This window comes from Triturus cristatus, chromosome 4_2 (assembly GCF_964204655.1).
Source record: "Triturus cristatus chromosome 4_2, aTriCri1.1, whole genome shotgun sequence".
NCBI lineage: Eukaryota > Metazoa > Chordata > Amphibia > Caudata > Salamandridae > Triturus > Triturus cristatus.
Window position 1 is genome coordinate 141,471,776 of NC_140586.1, and position 19,302 is coordinate 141,491,077.

The following is a 19,302-nucleotide window of genomic DNA, read 5'->3' on the forward strand; positions in this document are numbered from 1 at the left end:
ACAGTCTCATCTCACTCCTCAACGCAGAGGCAAAAATCTTAGCGAAAGTGCTGGCCACTAGGCTACAGCCACACCTCGCGTCCCTGATCCACCCCGATCGGTCGGGGTTTATGCCGGGCCGTAATACGGCAATGAACTTACGAAGGCTTGACGGGGTAATGGCTCGAATGTCTACTATCCGAGAGGATGCAGTCATTCTCTCACTAGATGCCAGCATGGCTTTTGATCGGGTGGAATGGCCCTTTATGTTTGCGGTGCTCCAGCGCTTGGGCTTTGGGCCAAACTTCCGGGCATGGATCCAGTTACTATACACACAACCTCTTGCGCATGTTGTGGTCAATGGGCGTATCTCAGAGGACTTCCCTCTGGGGTGCGGGACCAGACAGGGATGTCCTCTGTCCCCGCTCCTATTCGCCCTGGTGCTTGAGCCCTTTGTGGCTTGTGTCCAGAGCGACCCAGTGATACGGGGGCTGCGATGGGCGGAGGGGTGGGAGGACCGCATATCGCTATACGCGGATGATATACTACTATATATGTCCTCCCCCAGCCGCTCCATCAACGGCCTGCTAGATATATGTGCTGCCTATCCATCACCACCCCCTTTTGTACCGCTTTGTTCGCCATAAGTTGGCAGGGTATGCTCAGACGTGAGTCCCTTGCTCACTTTGCCACTGGATTCAAGCAAGCCTGGCTGAAGACGGCTGAAATGCCAGAAACCGGTCCTAGGAAGCTTGTTTCTGGTCCAGGGAAGGCATGGCCTGGCAGTTCGGGCTGGATTGTTCCCATGAGGCACAGGGTCAGACTGATTGGCATATGGCCATGTCTGAACTGGGGTGGCAGAGTGGGCTAAAAAACAGTGATGGATCAAACCCAGATCTGTTGACTGGGTGTGAGTGTTTGATTGGTTCTGATGCTCCGTCCATCACCACCCCCTTTTGTACCGCCTATGGCAGGTGTTCAGGATACACGATTAACTGGGAAAAATCGGTTCGGTTTATTCTCCACGGTTCCCCTCCACATCTGTCATGGGGAGTGTCTATACAACTTGGGACAGACGGCTTCTAATATCTAGGTATCCAAGTTACTCCAGATCCCACTCTCTTTTATGAGCTAAATCTCAGCGCCCCCCCCCCCCCCCCCCCCCCCAGGAGGCTCAAAGACGACGTTAAGCATTGGCATACACTACCCCTTACCCTATTGGGCCGTGCAGCACTTTTTAAAATTATGGCTCTCCCGAGATAACTATACGCCCTGCAAAATACACCCACCCTGGTCCCCGATTCCTATTCCAGGGCAGTTGAGGCAGAGGTGGGACTGCTCCTCGGGAGGGAGAGGGGGAGGGGAACCCCCCCCCGCATATCTCTAGCCAAACTTACTAGGAGCTGGTACGATGGAGGAATAGCCTTGCCCAATATACATCAGTACTACTGGGCCTCACAACTTATTATAGTTAACCAATGGCTTCACGCCCCTCTAGTCGAGCCGGTACGAACCTAAATGTCAATGTAGCCGGAGGACTGTTTGACCTAACAGATCTAGGTTATACAGGGCGGAGGGCTAGAGTTGTGTGTACTTTATCACCTTAAGAGCAATCACGGGCTAGTTGACATAACATTAAGGCACTTGATCCTAGATATAACTTCTCTTCAGTCCCCCATAGGAAGCATGTTAGTTTAGGTTATTTTTTACATCCCTTCCTCTGGCTCATGGGGCACAAATTGAAAAGTTTCCACAAGTCATGTCGGACCACAATCCATTAGTTAGCGAAATTTCGTCCATTGGCAGGGCAAGGCCAGGACAGGTTTGGTCATTTGAATGAGGCCTAAGTGACTAGGACGAGGTCGTTCGTATGAATAAGTGGAACCCTGAGTTTTTAGCCTGCAATCAAGGTAGTGCATCACCGGGTATAGTATGAAGAGAAACCCTTAGTTTTAGTCTGAATTGCCAAAAGTCGCAAATAAAGCTGCAGCAAAATGTATATAGAGGATGAGGTTCAATTAATTGCGACTGCCTCAGAGGGAGCAGAGTTAATGGCGCTTCAACAAAGGCTTGCACTAGTTAAATCAGCCATCAACAATATTTCGGCGAAGAAAGCAACAGAAAATCATATTACCTGCATAAAAGAAGGTTTTGAATACAGCGAGCACGTGGGGCACTTGTTGGCGGTACGAACCAGATAAAAAGTAACATCTGGGTGAGATCACTGTAATATGAAACTGTAAGGGGCAATGTATTACAGACATCGGGGGAATCTGTGAGGTATTCCAAGGGTTCTAAGAAGCACTGTTTCGCACTGATGAAACAAAGGATGAAAATGATACAAGGGAATATCTAGACCTAGTTTCTGGATACAAAGTTAGCAGTGAAGATCAGTATTCCTTAGAGGCCACCATTAGTAAAGATGAGAATTATGAGGCGCTTATGGACCTCACTTCTGGTAAGGCAGTGGGGAGTAGACAAAATCCCACGATTAATTATATTAAAGTTTTTTTCTCAGTTCTAGATCCCGACCTGGTCAAGATGTTTCTGGAGGCACAAAAATGCCATAATCTTGGGCTTTTAATATTATAGCAGTGTTTCTCAAAAAGGGGACGCCCTCGCAAGACCCCGATCGAACAGACCTATTACATTAATAGTGACACGAAGCTCTACCTTAAAGTTTTAGCTACAAGGCGAAGTCATATTATTAAACAAGTATTGGCATAGCCAATAGGTCTCGCCTTTGGGACTTTATAAGTATTTAGTTATGCAGCACAATATCCTTGGTGCAACATCAACTGTTTCATGGCTAAACACTTATACGGTCTCAAAAGCGAGACCTATTGGCTATGCCAATGCTTGTTCTTTGTAGTATTACATTATGTGTGAATTAAATAAAGTACATTTTATTTTTTCAAAATAAAAGCACTGCTGGACATCGATGTTTTGCATTACTCTGTGTCTTGTGGAGTTCTAAGTATCTATCTCATAACACCTCCTTGAGTAAGCCGCGGTTTGCTCGTCTTGGTTTCCTGAGGGTCAATTACTAAATGTGTGTACTTGGAGCACACTTTGCTTCCAGTAGTTGCCGCTATAACAAAAGTACTAAAAGATGCTAAGTGTCCCAAGTGAAACCCAGTAACTACTGATTACCCTGGTTTCTCACACTGGTAAACCAATTCCCACACGAACTGCAATGGGGTTCATTGTTACTGCCTCAGAAGAAACCAGCCCTGCTACTGCCAATCTCCCAGAGTGCCACCTGCTCTGAGACCACAAATTGTAACAGCTGCAGTGGCAGTATTCGGTGGGTAAATAGCCATAAAATGTCAGGTAGTTTCAGCCAACAGCAGCAAGGCCTGTGTGGCATGACACACTGGATTCCCCACCTATGCTTGTTTATGTAGTGTGGCTATGCTACTCTTAAATACATAATCTGCAGTACATGTGCAGTATAGTAATCCTCTGTGTTGGTAAATCATGCTTTCAAGTTCACTGGCTGCACTAACCCACTGTGCTCACAAGGGCAGGTGGAGCGCTTTAGGGTTGGTAAAACCTGGGTAGCGCAGCTGCTAGAAATTGCTGCAGAGCTGTTTGCAGGAGGCTGGAGGCCATCCCTGAGCAAAGGGGGTGAATGGCTGTGAGCAGTTAGGCGCCCTGCTACTGGAGCAAGTACTTGGTGACACCAGTAAATTCAATCGGGTGTGTACTTGATGTGATGGTTAAGTGTTCTATGTGTGGTTGATGGGTGGTGGTGGACTGCCAGCAGTCACAGGCAAGGGTTCTTGAAAATAAGGAAATTACCAGCCCGAGTTATTAATGCCCCATGCCCCCAATCCTAGGCCATCTCCATATGGAAAGCAAAGCAACTTTGCTCACCGGTGGTGGAAGAGGACTTGACCTATGAGCAATTGCTGCAGCATTCTTCCAAGAGTAAGACTTGCCCATATTTAAATAAGTACACAGCATGTTTTAAACAATTGCTATGCAAGGGGAACTGTTAAAACACCTTTGTTGAAAAAAGCAATACCTTACCAATACTGACAGCACTCACACCCCATACATCTTACTGGAAAGGACAACAATTAATGAAGCATTAGGTATGGGGAGATTGTAGCTTAGCTTTTGCAGGAACGGTAAATTCTCGCAATCCAAGTGTTTGCTAACAGTGTGGTTTGTGTGTCAGAGTAGGAAAGGTTCTCGCCTCCAAGTGCATACCCTGGCTGCATAACGCTATTATGGGATTTAGTAGAATTCTCATTTGGCTGCAGGCTTTTTTAAGCACTTAATTCTAGCTATTAAATTCAGTGCCAGAGCAGATACAGAATGATTTATGGGGACATAATCTTGAAGGCGAGTTTGGTTTCTGGGGCTCTAACCTGGTGATTTTACATTTGTGGTGAGTTGGGATATGTGGAGTACAATTACTAACTTTGCAGACTTTCGGGAAGTTTGGTGTCACGGCTGTCCCTTTTGTAGGGATTTTCAGTCGCCTAATTGCCACTTACATTCTCATTTCCTTTTAGGTTAACTAGCGCTTTTAAATTAGCTCGGACATAATGCTGCCAGAAAGAGAAGTGTGCAAAATCGTGACAAATGGATCATTTAATGTATACGGCCATTAGACACTGTATTAGCATGCACCTTTAAGAAGGAAACTGAAATAGTGTTGATCTTTTAGCAGCAAAATAATTCCAAGAGGACCTCGTTTATTCTTAAAATTGGGCAGCAGTTACATCATCCAGAACTAGGGATGTGCTGCTACCATGTGGCCATTAACAGCAACTGGCCCAAACCACAAGTGTCTGTAAAACCACCCCAAATGAACTGTCGGTCACCCCAGCGTCATCTTTCAATGTATTTACTACCCGCCGACTGTTGTAGTCTGAGCTGTGGAGCTCCGAGAGGGGCGCTGTGAATGGAGCGGGTTAAAGAGTCAGATTACAAAAAAGTCACCACAACCGAGGAACATGATTGAGTTTGTTATTTTTAACCGTCCTTCGTATATTTGGTAGGCGAGTCAAACTGGGATTGCGTGCAGACTTAATTCTAAACACCGGGAACTAGAGAAAAAAGGAATAAATAAGTAGAAATAACACAGGGAACTAGAGTAACAAGCCGGTAATGTTTGTGTAAACAAAATGTGCAGGCACGAACGGGTGTTGTGCGCGCGCGAAAGTGAAAGAGATCAGCAACAGAACATTGGAGAGGCGGAGCGAGGCGCGCGTGTGTGCACGTAACAGCAAGCTGGTGGCCGCGTTTGGTAGCACTTTAAAAATCCACTTACTAAATGTCTGGCCAGACCAGCGCATGCGCTGGCTCTAGCGAGACCTAAAAGCTGGTCTCTCCAAGACAGCGTGGTTTTATACCGAGGAAGGGAACTACAGAAAATATCCGTTGGGCCATAATGCCATTTGACGCAGCAGCTGTTTCTGAAGGTCCCTTGACCCTTGCCTTCCTAGACACACAAAAAGCACTTGACAGGATAGCCTGAAACCATCTCTGGGAATCATGAGGTGGTATAAAACTGTGGAGAGCTTTATAAGGGCTATCCAACCAGTGCATTCGGACTATTCAAACCACAGGAGAACAAGACAGGGATGTCCCTGTACATGGACCCCCCCCCATTAGGAAATTGAACCCATGTGATGTCATAGAAAAAGTACTAAAGTCTTGTCATATGCCAATGGCATTGCAATCCTGGCGCCAGACCCAGAGACATCAATGCTGGAGATAGAAAAGGAGGCCTCATGGGAAATTGTCAGGGAATCCTTTAAATCGGAGAAAGACTCCATTGGTTGCTAACAAGCAGATTCAACTTACTAACGTACGCATAGTGGAAAAAGCTATATATCTGGATGTTAGTATTTAGTCAGACAGACCAGATAGTTCAATCTAATTTGGCACTGGTAATTGATATGGCTAAAAGGGATTGACGAAGAAAGGATATTCTCCATCTTTCAATTATCAGCAGATGTAATATAATCAAGATGTTATTTCTCCATGGTCCTATTTTTTTAGGGCTATTCCACTTGAATATCGATGGTTCAAAATGACTTGAAGACATGGCGAGTAGTTTTATTTGCTCATATGCTAAAGTCAGAACAGCCCTCAAGCATTTTATGTTACCTAGTTGGTGTCAGGTATGTTTTGTATTGGAGACAACTCTGGGCTGCACCAGAGCTCCACTCATACCAATTAGGCCTTGAGGAGGTGCTATGAACCCCTGGCTCGGGCACCATTCCCTGGCTTTGGCAAGTCAAAAAAACCCTAGTTAACATTGGATGTGGTAAGTTATGGGGTAACCCCCGAGGAGGCCTGTTCAGTTACCAAAGAAACAATCAAAAGAGGATATTGGCAATATAAAACAGGGCGTTTTTGCAAGACCAGCTTTGGTCCCTTGACCAAGTCTTTACTCCTGGTGAAGGCTCTGTTCACAGAAGAGCAGTTCCTGGGCGAATTAGAGCCTGCAGTTGCCAGGAAGCTATACCTGCAATTTAGACATGGGATACTGCTGCTCCATTCTTTCACAGTTAACTGGTCGCGAAGCCCTGGGGTGTTTAATAACCAGTGCCCTTTTTGTATTAATTGCACCGAGTAGGTATAGCATGCCTTGTTATTCTGCCCTGCATAACAAAGTAGTAGGGAAAGCGGATTCTACCACTCTGCCGCAATATAGGGGTCAGAGAACACAAAGAAGCAGTGAAAATCCTAAAAATAGACGAGCCAATGTGTAGTCTTTGAGGTCACTTGTTCTTGATGGCGTTTTGGAGGCTTAGACAGAAAAGATGATTGCATTATTAAATCCAGGTGTCAATGTTAAATCAGCACTTCAACATTCCAGGCCACCTTTTAGCCCTTTATAAGACTATGGATCTTACAAACATGTATTGAGCTTGAATTGCCCACGTTTTTGTATCTTCTTTTAACGTTTGATGAATTAATGTATTTTGGCTACATATATGCATAGTGAAGTTTTTATGGTATCTTAAGCCTTCATACTTTAATCTCTGTATTTATGCTTTTATCCATTTGTAAAATAACTTATGTGATGATCATTTGCACTTTGATGGCCATTATGCTAAAATAAAGTGTTTGATGATGATGAATATTTTGGACATCTTGATGAGGATGGTGGACGGAGACTCAAGTAGGCGAATGAATGGTTTTGCTCTTGTTTCTGCAGCCTTCAACACAGTCAACCATGACATCTTGCTTTCTATGTTTGGAGTCCAGTGGTACTGCATTAAACATGTTTAAACAGTTCCTATCCAAAAGATCACAACCGGGCTCAGTTTCTAATTCTCTTCAGTCCAAACACAAATCATTTTTCAGGTTCCACAAAAGTAGCTGTGTCACCCACTTTTTCTCTCCACCAAACGGATTCGGCCTTTGGCAGAGTGGATTTGATCATTCAACTTTGATTTCATGAAATACATTGTTGAATGAATATCATCCTGGAACTCAACCACTAGCCTCTCTAGCAATAAATCAGACTATATTAACGCTTTAGATAAACGCATTAGGCCCAAAGCCAATCCTGTTAAAATTAAGATAATATCTGTAAATGCCTCAGTAACTTTAAACACCTTAGGCCACCCAGATACTAATTCAGGTACTTGCTGTAATTGCAAAATGCTACAGACCATCTATCATCTGGAGCATCTTTCAAGATACTCATTTATTCAGTACTGAAACAACTGCATTAGTTGCCCGTCAGTCAACTGAGTCAACTCAAGGGATTGTGCACTGTAGGCAGAGAAGTAAATGGTAGGGACACCCTTAGCTGCAACACAAACCGATCAGGTGCAGACCTCAACAAAGGCCTCTCTCTTCCTCCGAAACCCAGGTCTGCATCGGCAGCAGCTATTTTTCACTCCACACATTCAACTTATGAAATTACAGACACCCGAAGCAAGCATATACTATATGCAGTTAAACACCCGGCCCATCAATGTGCATTAAAAGCCCCATGAGACCACAGGATGGTGAACAAAAATGTACAGAGAATCATCTAGGGCAGCCTCTGTAAAAGGGCCATAAACTGACTCAATCTTGAAGATCTAAAAACTAAGAAGCCAACAAGTTACCAAAAAAAAAAACAAAAAAAAAAAAAAAAAACAGAATATCGTGGAGCAGCCTTCAAATTTCCCAACGAGATCTTTTGCTTGAGCCTCCCACAAGAACGCAAGCAATAGTCATCAAGCACAACCTTCAACAAGCATTGGCACAGCCAATAGGTCTCGCCTTAGGGACCTTATAAGTGTTTAGTTATCCAGCACAATATCCTTGGTGCAACAACATAAAGTGTTGCATGGCTAAACACTTATAAGGTCCCAAAGGTGAGACCTATTGGCTATGCCAATGCTTGTTTTGAGCGAGTGACTCGTGCAGGCATGCCACTGTGAGGTAGAGGTGCTGCAAGTGCTTTTACATGAGCCCCTGTGACATTGCGCCTCTTCAAAATGTATCTAGGGTCCGGTGTAATACTTCTAGCCCCGTCTTCTCGCACCCAATGCATCCTTAAAAGCCCAATGTACAGCTGGGGTTGACACTCCTATTACCCCTACCCTCCAGTGACACTTTACCTGTCACGGGTGGTGGTGGACGAACCCTGGTAATTTCTCTGTGGTTGGCTGTATGGTATCTTTCCTCCATAAATGGAAGCAATTGTTGATTGTTATTTTGAAATCATAGCTGATAAAGTACTGCCACTACTTGAGTTATTCAGCATTTTAGGCCCCGCAGCCGGTAGTAGGAAAGTGACATGCAAACATAATGCAATACAGTAAAATGGAATGTGATGAGACACTTTGGAGAGAGAGCCGTGCACGAGGGAAAACTTATAATGTGATATTTTATGGCTCAGTAGTGTCTGCCTTATATTGAGGCTATTGTTAATTGTCGTTACAAAGAACATTGTAAGACTAATTGCTTTCTGTGCGACCTGCGACAGTAAAGAGAGCGAAAGAGTGCGAGCGAAAGAGAAAGAGTGAGGGGGAATGAAAGAAAAAAAAAGCGCGGCCCGCGCTGTCTTTAATCACTATGAATGACTAATGCTGGAACTCAAACAAGCAGCAGCTGTTTTAAAGCACACTTGTGCTGGCCTCTGCCTTGCGGGATCGAGCAGCGGCGGCGCCAAAGCCATATGTTTTCAATTAGAACGTGCGCCGCTACTCGCTCCCACAAGGTGGATGCCAGCACAAACACGAGTGAGCTTGAAAAGGAGCAGACTGATGGCTAAAGGCCCTCCTAGAGCAGCGCATGCGCGCTGCATAGGGCGAGACCTAAAAAGGATAAATACTGGTCTCATGTGACAACTACCAACAATGCATACAAAGTCTCATGGTGCAGCTTCCAAAAAAGTCCTGTGAGAGGCTTCACACTCACATCTTCCATTTAGCTAATCCTGGTCCATCAAATTGTCAATAAACCTTCTTAGATCACTGCCAACAGTCATCTCATCTCACGGTCTGACAACTGCATAGGTGTTATGGTTGTACTCATTTTCAAGCAAGTATTGGGAAAGCCAATAGTCTGGCTTTGACAAGCCTACAATGGTTTTATTTATTTGCAAAGATCTGCCGTAGGCATTAAAAGTACCAAAAAGTTTTTTTAAAGTAAAAAATTACCAGATACATCAAAAAAAAATATGAAATTAAAACAGTTGCAGGCTTACTAGCCCCGATACTGAAGTGAAGTGCACTACTTTGTTTAGGTGGATGTGTGCACATGTGCAAAATGCTCTCTCACACAATGAAGGCAGAGTATAATGGAAGTGGGCCAAGCCACTGCTCAATGCTGTGGTGTGCGGAAGCAAAATGGAATGACACTAACACAGCAATGGACTACAGCAACGCCCTCTATGCCTGAATTAACAAGAAACTACTCTGCAAACTCCAGAACGCCACAGCCAGACTAATCTTCGATATCCCACTGCACAAACATCGCCCAACACCTCTGCGACCTCCACTGGCTCTCCGTCAAAAGAAGGATAACTTTCAAGCTGCTCACGCACGCCACAAAATCGGACCTAAATACCTCAACAACCGCCTCTCCTTACACACAACTGAGAGAAACCTACGATAAGCCAACCTCTTTCAAGCCACCGCCCCACACTTCTACAGGAACAGAGCGGGTGGATGGTCCTTCTCCCACCTTACAACCGAGACATGGAACGAGCTCCCACCAGCGGAACCATCTCACTCCCTTTTGCTTCCTTGCAGCCAAGACATGGAACGAGCTCCCAGAGCGGAATCATCTCTTGCTCCCCTTTGCTTCACTTCACACATATGCACAGTCACATTACCATAGCAACATTATATGAGCAGCCTCTATTATACATGTACAACATCAAAACATTTGTGTATGGCACACAACATTGACACACTCTACAACTGTACACTAGCACTTATAAGTCTGAGAATGCCAACTCATTCCATAGGCGTCATTACAAGTCAAATGACACTAACAAAACCATGTCAGAAGTAAAACAAATAAAGGCATTAACAACTTAGGCCACATGACTGATAAGCATTCTTCCATCGATGCACTCCCATGATGCAGCTTGTTTGCAAATGTGCAAACACTCAAGAGGCATCACATGACAGATCCTAGTCTCTCAGTGCCTCCGCTATGGCTTCTGCTAACTTTTTGCAATGCTAGCCAATGCACCTCGTTAACAAGGACTCAAATGCATCCCTTATAAGGACGCCTAATAATGAACAACTGTGCAGCCTAGAGCTCAGTCTTCAGGAACTACATGTATGTGGTGGGCATCTGTAGCATGGAATCCACGCTTGTGCAGTTTAATATCAGCACTAGCAAGAAACTGCTCCTCTTCAACATCTATGAGGCCACTTTATAAAACACACCTAACTATGTAAAACAATGTTGTTAAAAAATACTGCTGATCAAAAGATTGGCCAAACAAAATTTACAGTTCAGATTATGTTTTGGTCATCCTATGCCAGTGCTTCTCAAACTTTAGATCCACTTTTTACAACTACAAACTTTTGTGACCCACCTATCTTCACTGGACATGAGGAGGGTGGTTTTTAATGCAACTAAAGCATTATGCGGTAGTGCACTGTCATGTAAAGACAATATATTCTGCAATGAGATGGCCACTAAATCAGTGAGTATTTATCATTTGCACATCACAAAGTAAATTGTTTTTGTTTTGATGCTATTAAAATCTTTGCTTCCATTACACTTCAGAATTACAAAAAAATGTGTTTTTTTACTTTCCTAACTGCTGAATGCATACAATTCATTTACATGCACATATATTTTGGTGCGTTACAAAAAATGACATCATGTAGCCTCTCAGGCAAGATTGTCACATAATTCACTTTACTTTCTCTGACTGCAAAGTTAGAGGAATTTGTAATCACCAACCCCTGTAAAAAAAAAATATACACTATCAGAAGACATAGCATGACATTTGACCTCTGTATTTAAAGCACAGCAAAAGTGAGAAGATAATTACAGAATCTAAAGGCATCTTTATGGCTTGAACTTTCACGACCCACCAAAAAACCGGCTGGCGACCAACAGCTTCGAAAACACTGTCTATGTAGTATTGATCACTCTACCAAGACCTGCAGACAACCCACTATGCAAACTGTTCCAAGATTACCTCTCCAGAGTCACTTCTACCACTCGTCAAGCAGCATATGGGCACCCAGACTTGTCACAGGATGTCCTAAATAATTCCTGCATGTTTCACGTCCCCAAAGAGACCTTTACTGAGTCAGGATCAGATACCTCTGGGGAAAGTCCAACGGTGTTAGACTTTGTCCAATTACAGACAAAAAAATCCTGCTGTAGAAAGGGCCTTCCACCACTGAGAAGAAAGCTTGATCTGCTTTACCACACTATACTAACCATGAGCCTTTGAAATTGGGTTATTCTTTGTCAACCACCATCAATACTTTTCAAAAATGCCAGGCCAGAAGCAGAACTGCGAGATGTCAGCAGCTTTAGCCAACCAATTGGAATTGGCCTTACACTACCACATCCCACTTTCTATCAGAAGAGTACATTTTAGAACAAGCCTTTTCTCGTCCCACAAGGCTCCTGGAGTGGGAGTGTGTGAGAAGAGTCATTTTGTACAAGGCTTGTGGTCACCTCATGTGATAAAGTCCTCATACTATTCTACTCTAGCAAGGTCCAGCCAGACAAGGGACCCAACTTCCTGCTGGAAAAAATATTGGCATTACCCACTTACCCTTAAAGATTGAAGGCACTGCGGTGTCCTATACATTCCTAGCAGAATTTTACAACAGCCACATCCATTCTAGAGGACAAGGAGTGTGGAGCTCATCTTTGGTCGTCACAGTCTATGGGGTACAACTCTTGGGGTGGAAGGTTGACACCGCCCTAATAAATGGATTATGGTGTGTGTAGTTGGATCCAGGGCCCTCCAGTCGGGCTACCAGTGTATGTGTTTCTACTCGGATTAGCAGCCCTCATAGTACATAAACACATCTATGAAACTTTCCAGAGCTTGCATACACCCACCCATCCTAAACAAGCCAAGGTGTTGCAGAGAAGCATTTTAAATGTAAGATTATTTTCATGTATTTAGGCCATTTCAGTGGCAGTGATGGTTGGGGTATTCGGTTTAACACCCCCGATTTAAACTGACTAAGCTACGCCTCTGCACATCCTCTGCTCACTCTCTCACTTCAGATGGATGCCGTTCTCGTCCACTATACACTACATTTCCTTCTTTACTCTTTTACAGCTTTATTATATAAATATGTAAGAATACGAGTTTTGACCCCGCTATCATGTTCTTAACTCAAGCGGAGCAATCTCTCTAACGGCGCGAATATTTTTACTCGGGCTTCAGAAGTCAAAGCAGGATTGTAGGATAAACTGGTGACGTTAGTGGACTGAGATAATGGTCAAAGTGTGATTTTCATACTATCCTCACTAAACGTTTTCTTGCACTAAACAAAACTATAACAAAATACACGAACATCAAGAGTTGACTATTTTACATTCCTGTTACTGAAGAAACTTGTTAGAGTTTGGTCACGCTCCACGCTCACCAGAAGACAGTTTTTGCTGAATAAAATTTGGGGTGAAAGAGTCCTTCTATTACGGTACAGTACTGCCAAAGGGTCCCACCATTAAACCATGGCCAAGTGTTGACACGCCACAGCAGACATAATGCCCTGCCACAGCAGACAGAATTCCCTGCTGTAATAAACTACACTGCGATTTTGAGCAAAAGTCATGCTATGCTGTCAGACCCCGCCCATAATGGGGAGAGTCTTGCTGTCATGCCGCCGTACTGAGCCCACCATCCTGCGCTGCGTCAGTATCAATAATGGACCTGCTTACAATTCCTGGGCTGGGGAGGGCGGCAATAGGGATTGTCGTGCACGAGCTTACTGACCCTCAAACCCACGCGAAGACCGCGCGCCGCCGCCCAACTGCCAATCACCTCCAAGCTAAACGTGCTCTATCCAATAACCCCTGGGACAAGCTCCGCGAAGCTCCAAGAAACCGACTCACAGACCCCTTTCTCTCCTGACGAGGCAATAAACCCCGGGCCCCCACCACGTCCGCCAGCGCTCACCTGAAGCCGCCATATTGGGAGAGTGAGAGAACTCAAGGACCCGGATGGCGCGGTCACGTGATGTATCGCGCGTGCTGCTGGAAAGGGGGAAGCGCGCGTCACTGAGAAACAGAGTGCGATGCGTATGACGTAAAGTAGCGCAACCGGAAACCCTTTCAGGTCAAGTGTAAGTCTTTCTTCTAGCTCTATCATGTTCCTTTATGACTAGATTTTTACTGTTCCAACATGGCTACCTCGTATCTGGAAAGGCCATCTTAGAGATGTACCGGGAAAACGCGATGTTTAGATTGGTCTTCCCCAAAGCGTGACTTGTCTCACCTCATTAGATGTGTGCATGTAATCTGTTTACAATTGTGAATAAAATAATATCCAAACCAAAAATGGATGACACACTGGAGATACAAAGACTAGTGTTTTATAAAGATGCCAAGTTTCCTAGGTTCATAAGTGATGTGCTGCTCCAGTCCATTTTTTTTCCTCAGAATGCTGGGACTTGTAGTTTTGCTATATAATGGAGTAATTATGCTTTCTCTTTCTTTACTGTAAAAAACACAGCAGTCAATGAAACATTTTTAACGTATCAAACTAAACTACATTTCCCACAATGCCATGGTTCATCACCAATAACTATATAGAGTATAACCCTATATATGGGGTCCCAACATGAGCACCCTCTTTCTTTGCCTTGAACGAGCATTGTCCCTGTATTTTGTAACTTGTCCTATGATGACAGAAACCTGTCAAAATAAACTGCAAGCCAGTGAACATGACACTCAACAGAAGTCCATGTAGACAAAATATGTACAGCACGCCTTCCAAGAGATCCAAATAAGCGATTGTTTATTCACCCTTCTGCTCAGCAACCTGAAATAGAAATATCAACTCGTAATAACCGTGATAACTAATCGTATCACGGTGGGTAATAAATGACTGTCATAAACATGAATTGCACAATGGGCGGTATAATCCTCGCTTCCGTGTCCTTAATAGAATTGAGAATTCTTGGCACAAAGGCTGAACAAGAGGCTTCGGATTATGCTAGTTTAACGCTTGTCCAGTACAACAGGTTTATAGTAAAACTATTTCGCTTGTCCAGTACAACAGGTTTTTAGTAAAACTATTTAATAGTAGAGTCAGAGTACCAATCAGCTGCTCTCATTATGCGTTCTACACTGGTGTCCAACATAAAAGATTTCGAGGCCATAGCGCCCCTCAAAGAATGAGCCTCAAACACTGGAGTATCAATACTCCCAGCGCTGAAACTGACTGGAAAACACTCTTGCGGGGAAATCGCAGTGATTTTTTTAAATTTGGGGATCGCATAGCCCAAATATAGCCTAAATATATAGCCCAAAACAGTGTGCAACAGCAGGGGAAAATAATGAAACGCCGGTCGCAGCGAGGCGGGGTTCAAGACGTGTTTACCTCGATAGCCTTGTACCGGTGCCACCAACCAGACGGAGCAGCACTCCACCGAGACAAAACAGGGTACGCAGTATCCGCGACCCGCGGATCGCCTCGGGGAAACAGTGTAAACAGTAAGTTGGCACAGTTTCAATCAATACTTTACGACTAAACACATGGAATACAGTGCTATTACAATACACTATAATACGTTTGAAAATTAAAGGAACACTTAACTCGGCTGCAAGCAGCAAAGAAAGAGGAAGTGCTCATGTTGGGACTCCATAAATAGGGCTCTACTCTCTATGGTTATTGGTGATGTGCCTAGACAGTGTGGGAAATGTAGTGTATTTTGATATGTTAAAAACTTTTTTATTGGGTGCTGTGTTTTTTACAGTAAAGAAAGAGAAAGCATTAGCCGAAGCCTGTAATAAAATTCAAACAAAAACATCCTAAACTGGAGAAGCACATCACACACGGACCTGAGGAACTTGTTAGCGATGGCTGACTCTCATTCGGTCGGCAGACTACACTAGTTGACATTTAAAATAATGTAGACTAGATTTTTGACGATTGTTTTTAAACGTACAATTTATGGTTGCATTTCTAATATAATTCAAGGCTCTGCATTCTTTCATAAGCCTTGTGGCATTACATGCTAACTGACTCTAATCAGGTAGCAAAGTCCAGATTTTTTAAGGCAAAAATTGCTTTATTTTAGCAGTCTCCTGCCTAAAAATGCCTTTACTTTTATGCTAGTCAGTGTGGAAAATTTAATCTCCAGATTTTTTAAAATCATAATCTATCTCTTTCTTAATGTCAAAATGTTGACATGTATGGAACTAAATGCAAGTGAATGTCATTCTCATAGCTCTTATGTGAGCTTGCTGCTGATTATATGTGATACGGCCACTAACCTTGGCCATCACCTTTAGTACATAAATGTTAGACCTGGTACCATTGGTGTGAGTCTCCCTTCCATTTTTAGCTGCTGTCTCCTCTGTTTTTGATATGTTTTGCCTGTTTTAGATGCTTTGGGCACTGTGCCACTGCTATTCAGTGCCACAGTGCAAGTCCTCCCTATGCTGAATTGTCATACTGAATTAGTGACTCCATGATTGGCTTATTTGATTTACTTGTCAGACCCTAGTATAGTGCACCATGTGTGCCCATGGCCTGTAGATCAAATGCTGCTAGTGGGCTTGCAGCACTGATTGTGCTACCCACAGAAGCAGCTTGTAAAGTGTGTCTCAAGCTTGCCATTGCAGAGCCGGTGTGCAGTCTAGTACTGCCATGTCGACTTGGTAAGTGCACCCACTGACCAGTCCCTAAACCTTCCCTTTTCTACATGTTAGCCACCCCTAAGGTAGGCCCTAGGGCAGGGTGCATTGTATGTGAAAGGTAGGACATGCCCTGATGTGTGTGGCATGTCCTGATAGTGAATTACAGCCAATTTAGTTTTTCACTATTGCAAGGCTACCTGTCCCCATAGGCCAGAATGGGCAGTTTGATTATAACATCTTATAATCCTAACTGACCCAGGGAACATGGTAGAAAAACGAATTTAGTATGCCTGAACTCAGAATAATAAAATACATCTTTTAGTAAAGTTGGTTTTTAACATTTTGTGTTTGAAAATACCACTTTTAGAAAGTAGGTATTTTCTTGCCTAACCATCCAAGCATGCCTCTGCTAGGTTGTGTATTCCATGTCTGGTTTGTGAGTGACAGGGGCAGTGGGGGCTCCAGGAGACAGGGTGAGTCAGCACAAGGCTGAATAGACCTATCTGCATTGGGAGTGGTAGGAGGAGTAGCACCTGGGCCTGAATAGGGCTGTGCCTGCCTTTCGCAATGCTGGCTCCACCCCCTGTGGTGCGTCTGATGACCCTGGCCCACACTGACAAAAGGAGAAGTTGTGCACTGGCAGAATTCACCCAGAACTGGTTTGGACTAGGTATAGGACCCTCTGCCTTCAGGGGAAAAAGGATTTATTGGTATAAATACTGGGGCCCAGACCCCTGGACTTTAGATAACTTCTGGGAATCAAGACTGACCTTTTGCCAAGGAGAAGAACCAGAGAACCTGCAGGAGTTTTTGACTACCCCTATGCCAGTGTGGTGTTTGCTGGGGTTGGTCTGCAGTGGTTTCTTTATTGCCAAGGAAAGGAGAAAATACTTTTATTGAAACTTTCATCATCTTGCAGAAAATCTCCAAGGGCTTGAATTTGCGCTTGCCTCCTGTCTGAAGTCTCAGGGATACAAATACTTCACCCCTTCTGCTTGCCTGCATCTGGAACTTGCTGTTCTGGCTGCTACAGAAGGAAATTGCAACACCGACACCGGCGAGCGACACCGTAATCTGCATCGAAGCCGTGAGCGCTGCTCCGACTTACAACGTAGACCCAACGCCGGCCGCCGTGACGCATCGACTCCGAAGCCGACATCATCATGGAGCTGATCCTCGACGTGGGTGGTCTAGAATCCATCGACATCATGACATCGTACGGAACCGTGGTTTCGGCGCCATCGTGACGTCACCTCCTCTCCAGTAAAGAACCGACACCGTCCCCTGCCTTGTGCAAGCATCAAGGACCCAATGCGTGGCGCATCGGGTCCTTGATGCTTGCACAAGGCAGGGGACGGCCGAAGCAAGGAACTGACGCTGAACAGCGCCAACGACGCCGCATCTCCCCGAAGCCGTGTGCTGTCTTTGTTTTCGCTTTTCCAAGGTACTGTTCTTTGTGGGTCTGTTTTGACTCCGGGCCCGACGCCGCGGACCTCGTGGTTCGCGCCATACTTTTTACCTTGACGTCGTGATAACTCCATTTGGGGTTATCTGTTGCTAAAAACTGCGTTTACGTGAATAACCTATTTTTAAGCTACTTCTACCACCTTGAAGTATTATTTCTGATTACAGTATTGTGGATTTTTGGCATTTGAGTCTTGTGTTAAGTCGATATAAAGAATACTTATTTTTATAAAACCTGTGTTGTGTCCATCTGTAGTGTTTTCACTGTATTACTGTATGTGTTCACAAATGCTTTACACACTGCCTCTGAGATAAGCCTTCCTGCTCGTGCCAAGCTACCACAGGGTTGAGCAGGTGTTATTTTAGGAGTGCAGCCCCCTTACTCTGACTAGAAGCAAGGGTCCCTATTTGGACAAAGGTGCAAGCCATTGCCAACTAGACACCCCCAGTTCTAACATTGGTGGTCAGCGGTGAGGATTTGGACTTGCATTTGTGACTCATATACAGTAATTGGTGTACACTACTAGTGAGTGCAGACCAAACGCAACCACACACATTTTTGGTAGAATGTTTTTTCCCTTGGCGCTGTTAGTTTTGCTAAAGACTGCCAGTTCTTATTGCCATGAGCAAGCCAGCCTCTATTACATCTATGGATCTAGAGTTTGAGGAAGAAAGGTTGGAGGCCTACAATGTGAAACAGCTGAAAGCCTTCTGTAGAAAATGTAAAGTTGCTACTCCAGGCCTCACCAAGAAGGATGAGTACCAAAAGGCGCCGAGGGCCTGGGTGGAAGCAAGAAATGCCCCTGAGCATGTGGAAGAGCCTGCTGAGGGGGCTGCGAATGCAGAAGGGCAGCTAGATGGGCCATTGGGTCCAGCCAGGAAGAGAGTGTCTTCCCCCATAGGCAGCAGTGTTTCTTCCAAGGGCCTGTCCCCAGGAGAGCTGGAAGACAGGGAGAGAAATAGATTGCACAGAATGGAGATGGCTAAACTCAAGATGGAGGGTCAAAAGGACCTAGAGAGTATGAAACTGGAGCATGAGATTAACAGATTAGCTTTTGAAAGGGAAAAAGAGGAATTAGAACATGAGAGATTTTTGAGGGAATTGGAGCTTAAGGCTAAGAATTTAGAAATTAGTGCCTCTGGTGGAAGCGCACCATCTGTGCCTGCTGAAGGCAGGGTATAGTTCCCCAAGGATGTCATCAAAGATTTCCATAAGTATGACGATATTGGGCAGTGGTTTGCAGCCTACGTAATGGCAATGTTGGCCCACCGGGCCCCTGAGAAGGATTGGGGAGCAGGGTTGTGGGGCCGCTTTGTTAGCGATGGGAGGGATATATTGTTAGACCTGCCCAGTGAGAGTAGGCTGCTTTATGCCCACATGAAGGAAGCCCTGATGACAAAGTATGGTCTGACACCAGAACTTTATAGACAGAGGTTCAGGAATTGTAAAAAGCTGGAGGCAACTACCTGGGTAGAATATGTATCTTTCTTTTGCAGAGCTATGGATTTTTGGGTGAAGTGTAGCAAAGTGAGTACTTTTGAGGAGCTCTACGATTTGTTTGCATGGGAGCACTTGTC

General features: G+C 44.5%; 1 protein-coding gene across 2 annotated transcripts in view; it reads right to left on the bottom strand.

Moving 5' to 3' along the window:
* The window catches only part of LOC146833173 (eukaryotic translation initiation factor 4B-like), a 443,619-nt gene extending 429,948 nt beyond the window's left edge, over positions 1-13,671 (bottom strand). Inside the window, exon 1 of one of the 2 annotated variants that reach the window (XM_085600827.1) lies at positions 13,574-13,671. In XM_085600827.1, the coding sequence (XP_085456953.1) occupies positions 13,574-13,586 (13 nt within the window). In that variant the 5' untranslated portion in view covers positions 13,587-13,671. The remainder of the gene's footprint in view (positions 1-13,573) is intronic. The other variant, XM_085600828.1, reaches the window with a different exon arrangement.
* Positions 13,672-19,302: the final 5,631 nt, after the last annotated feature.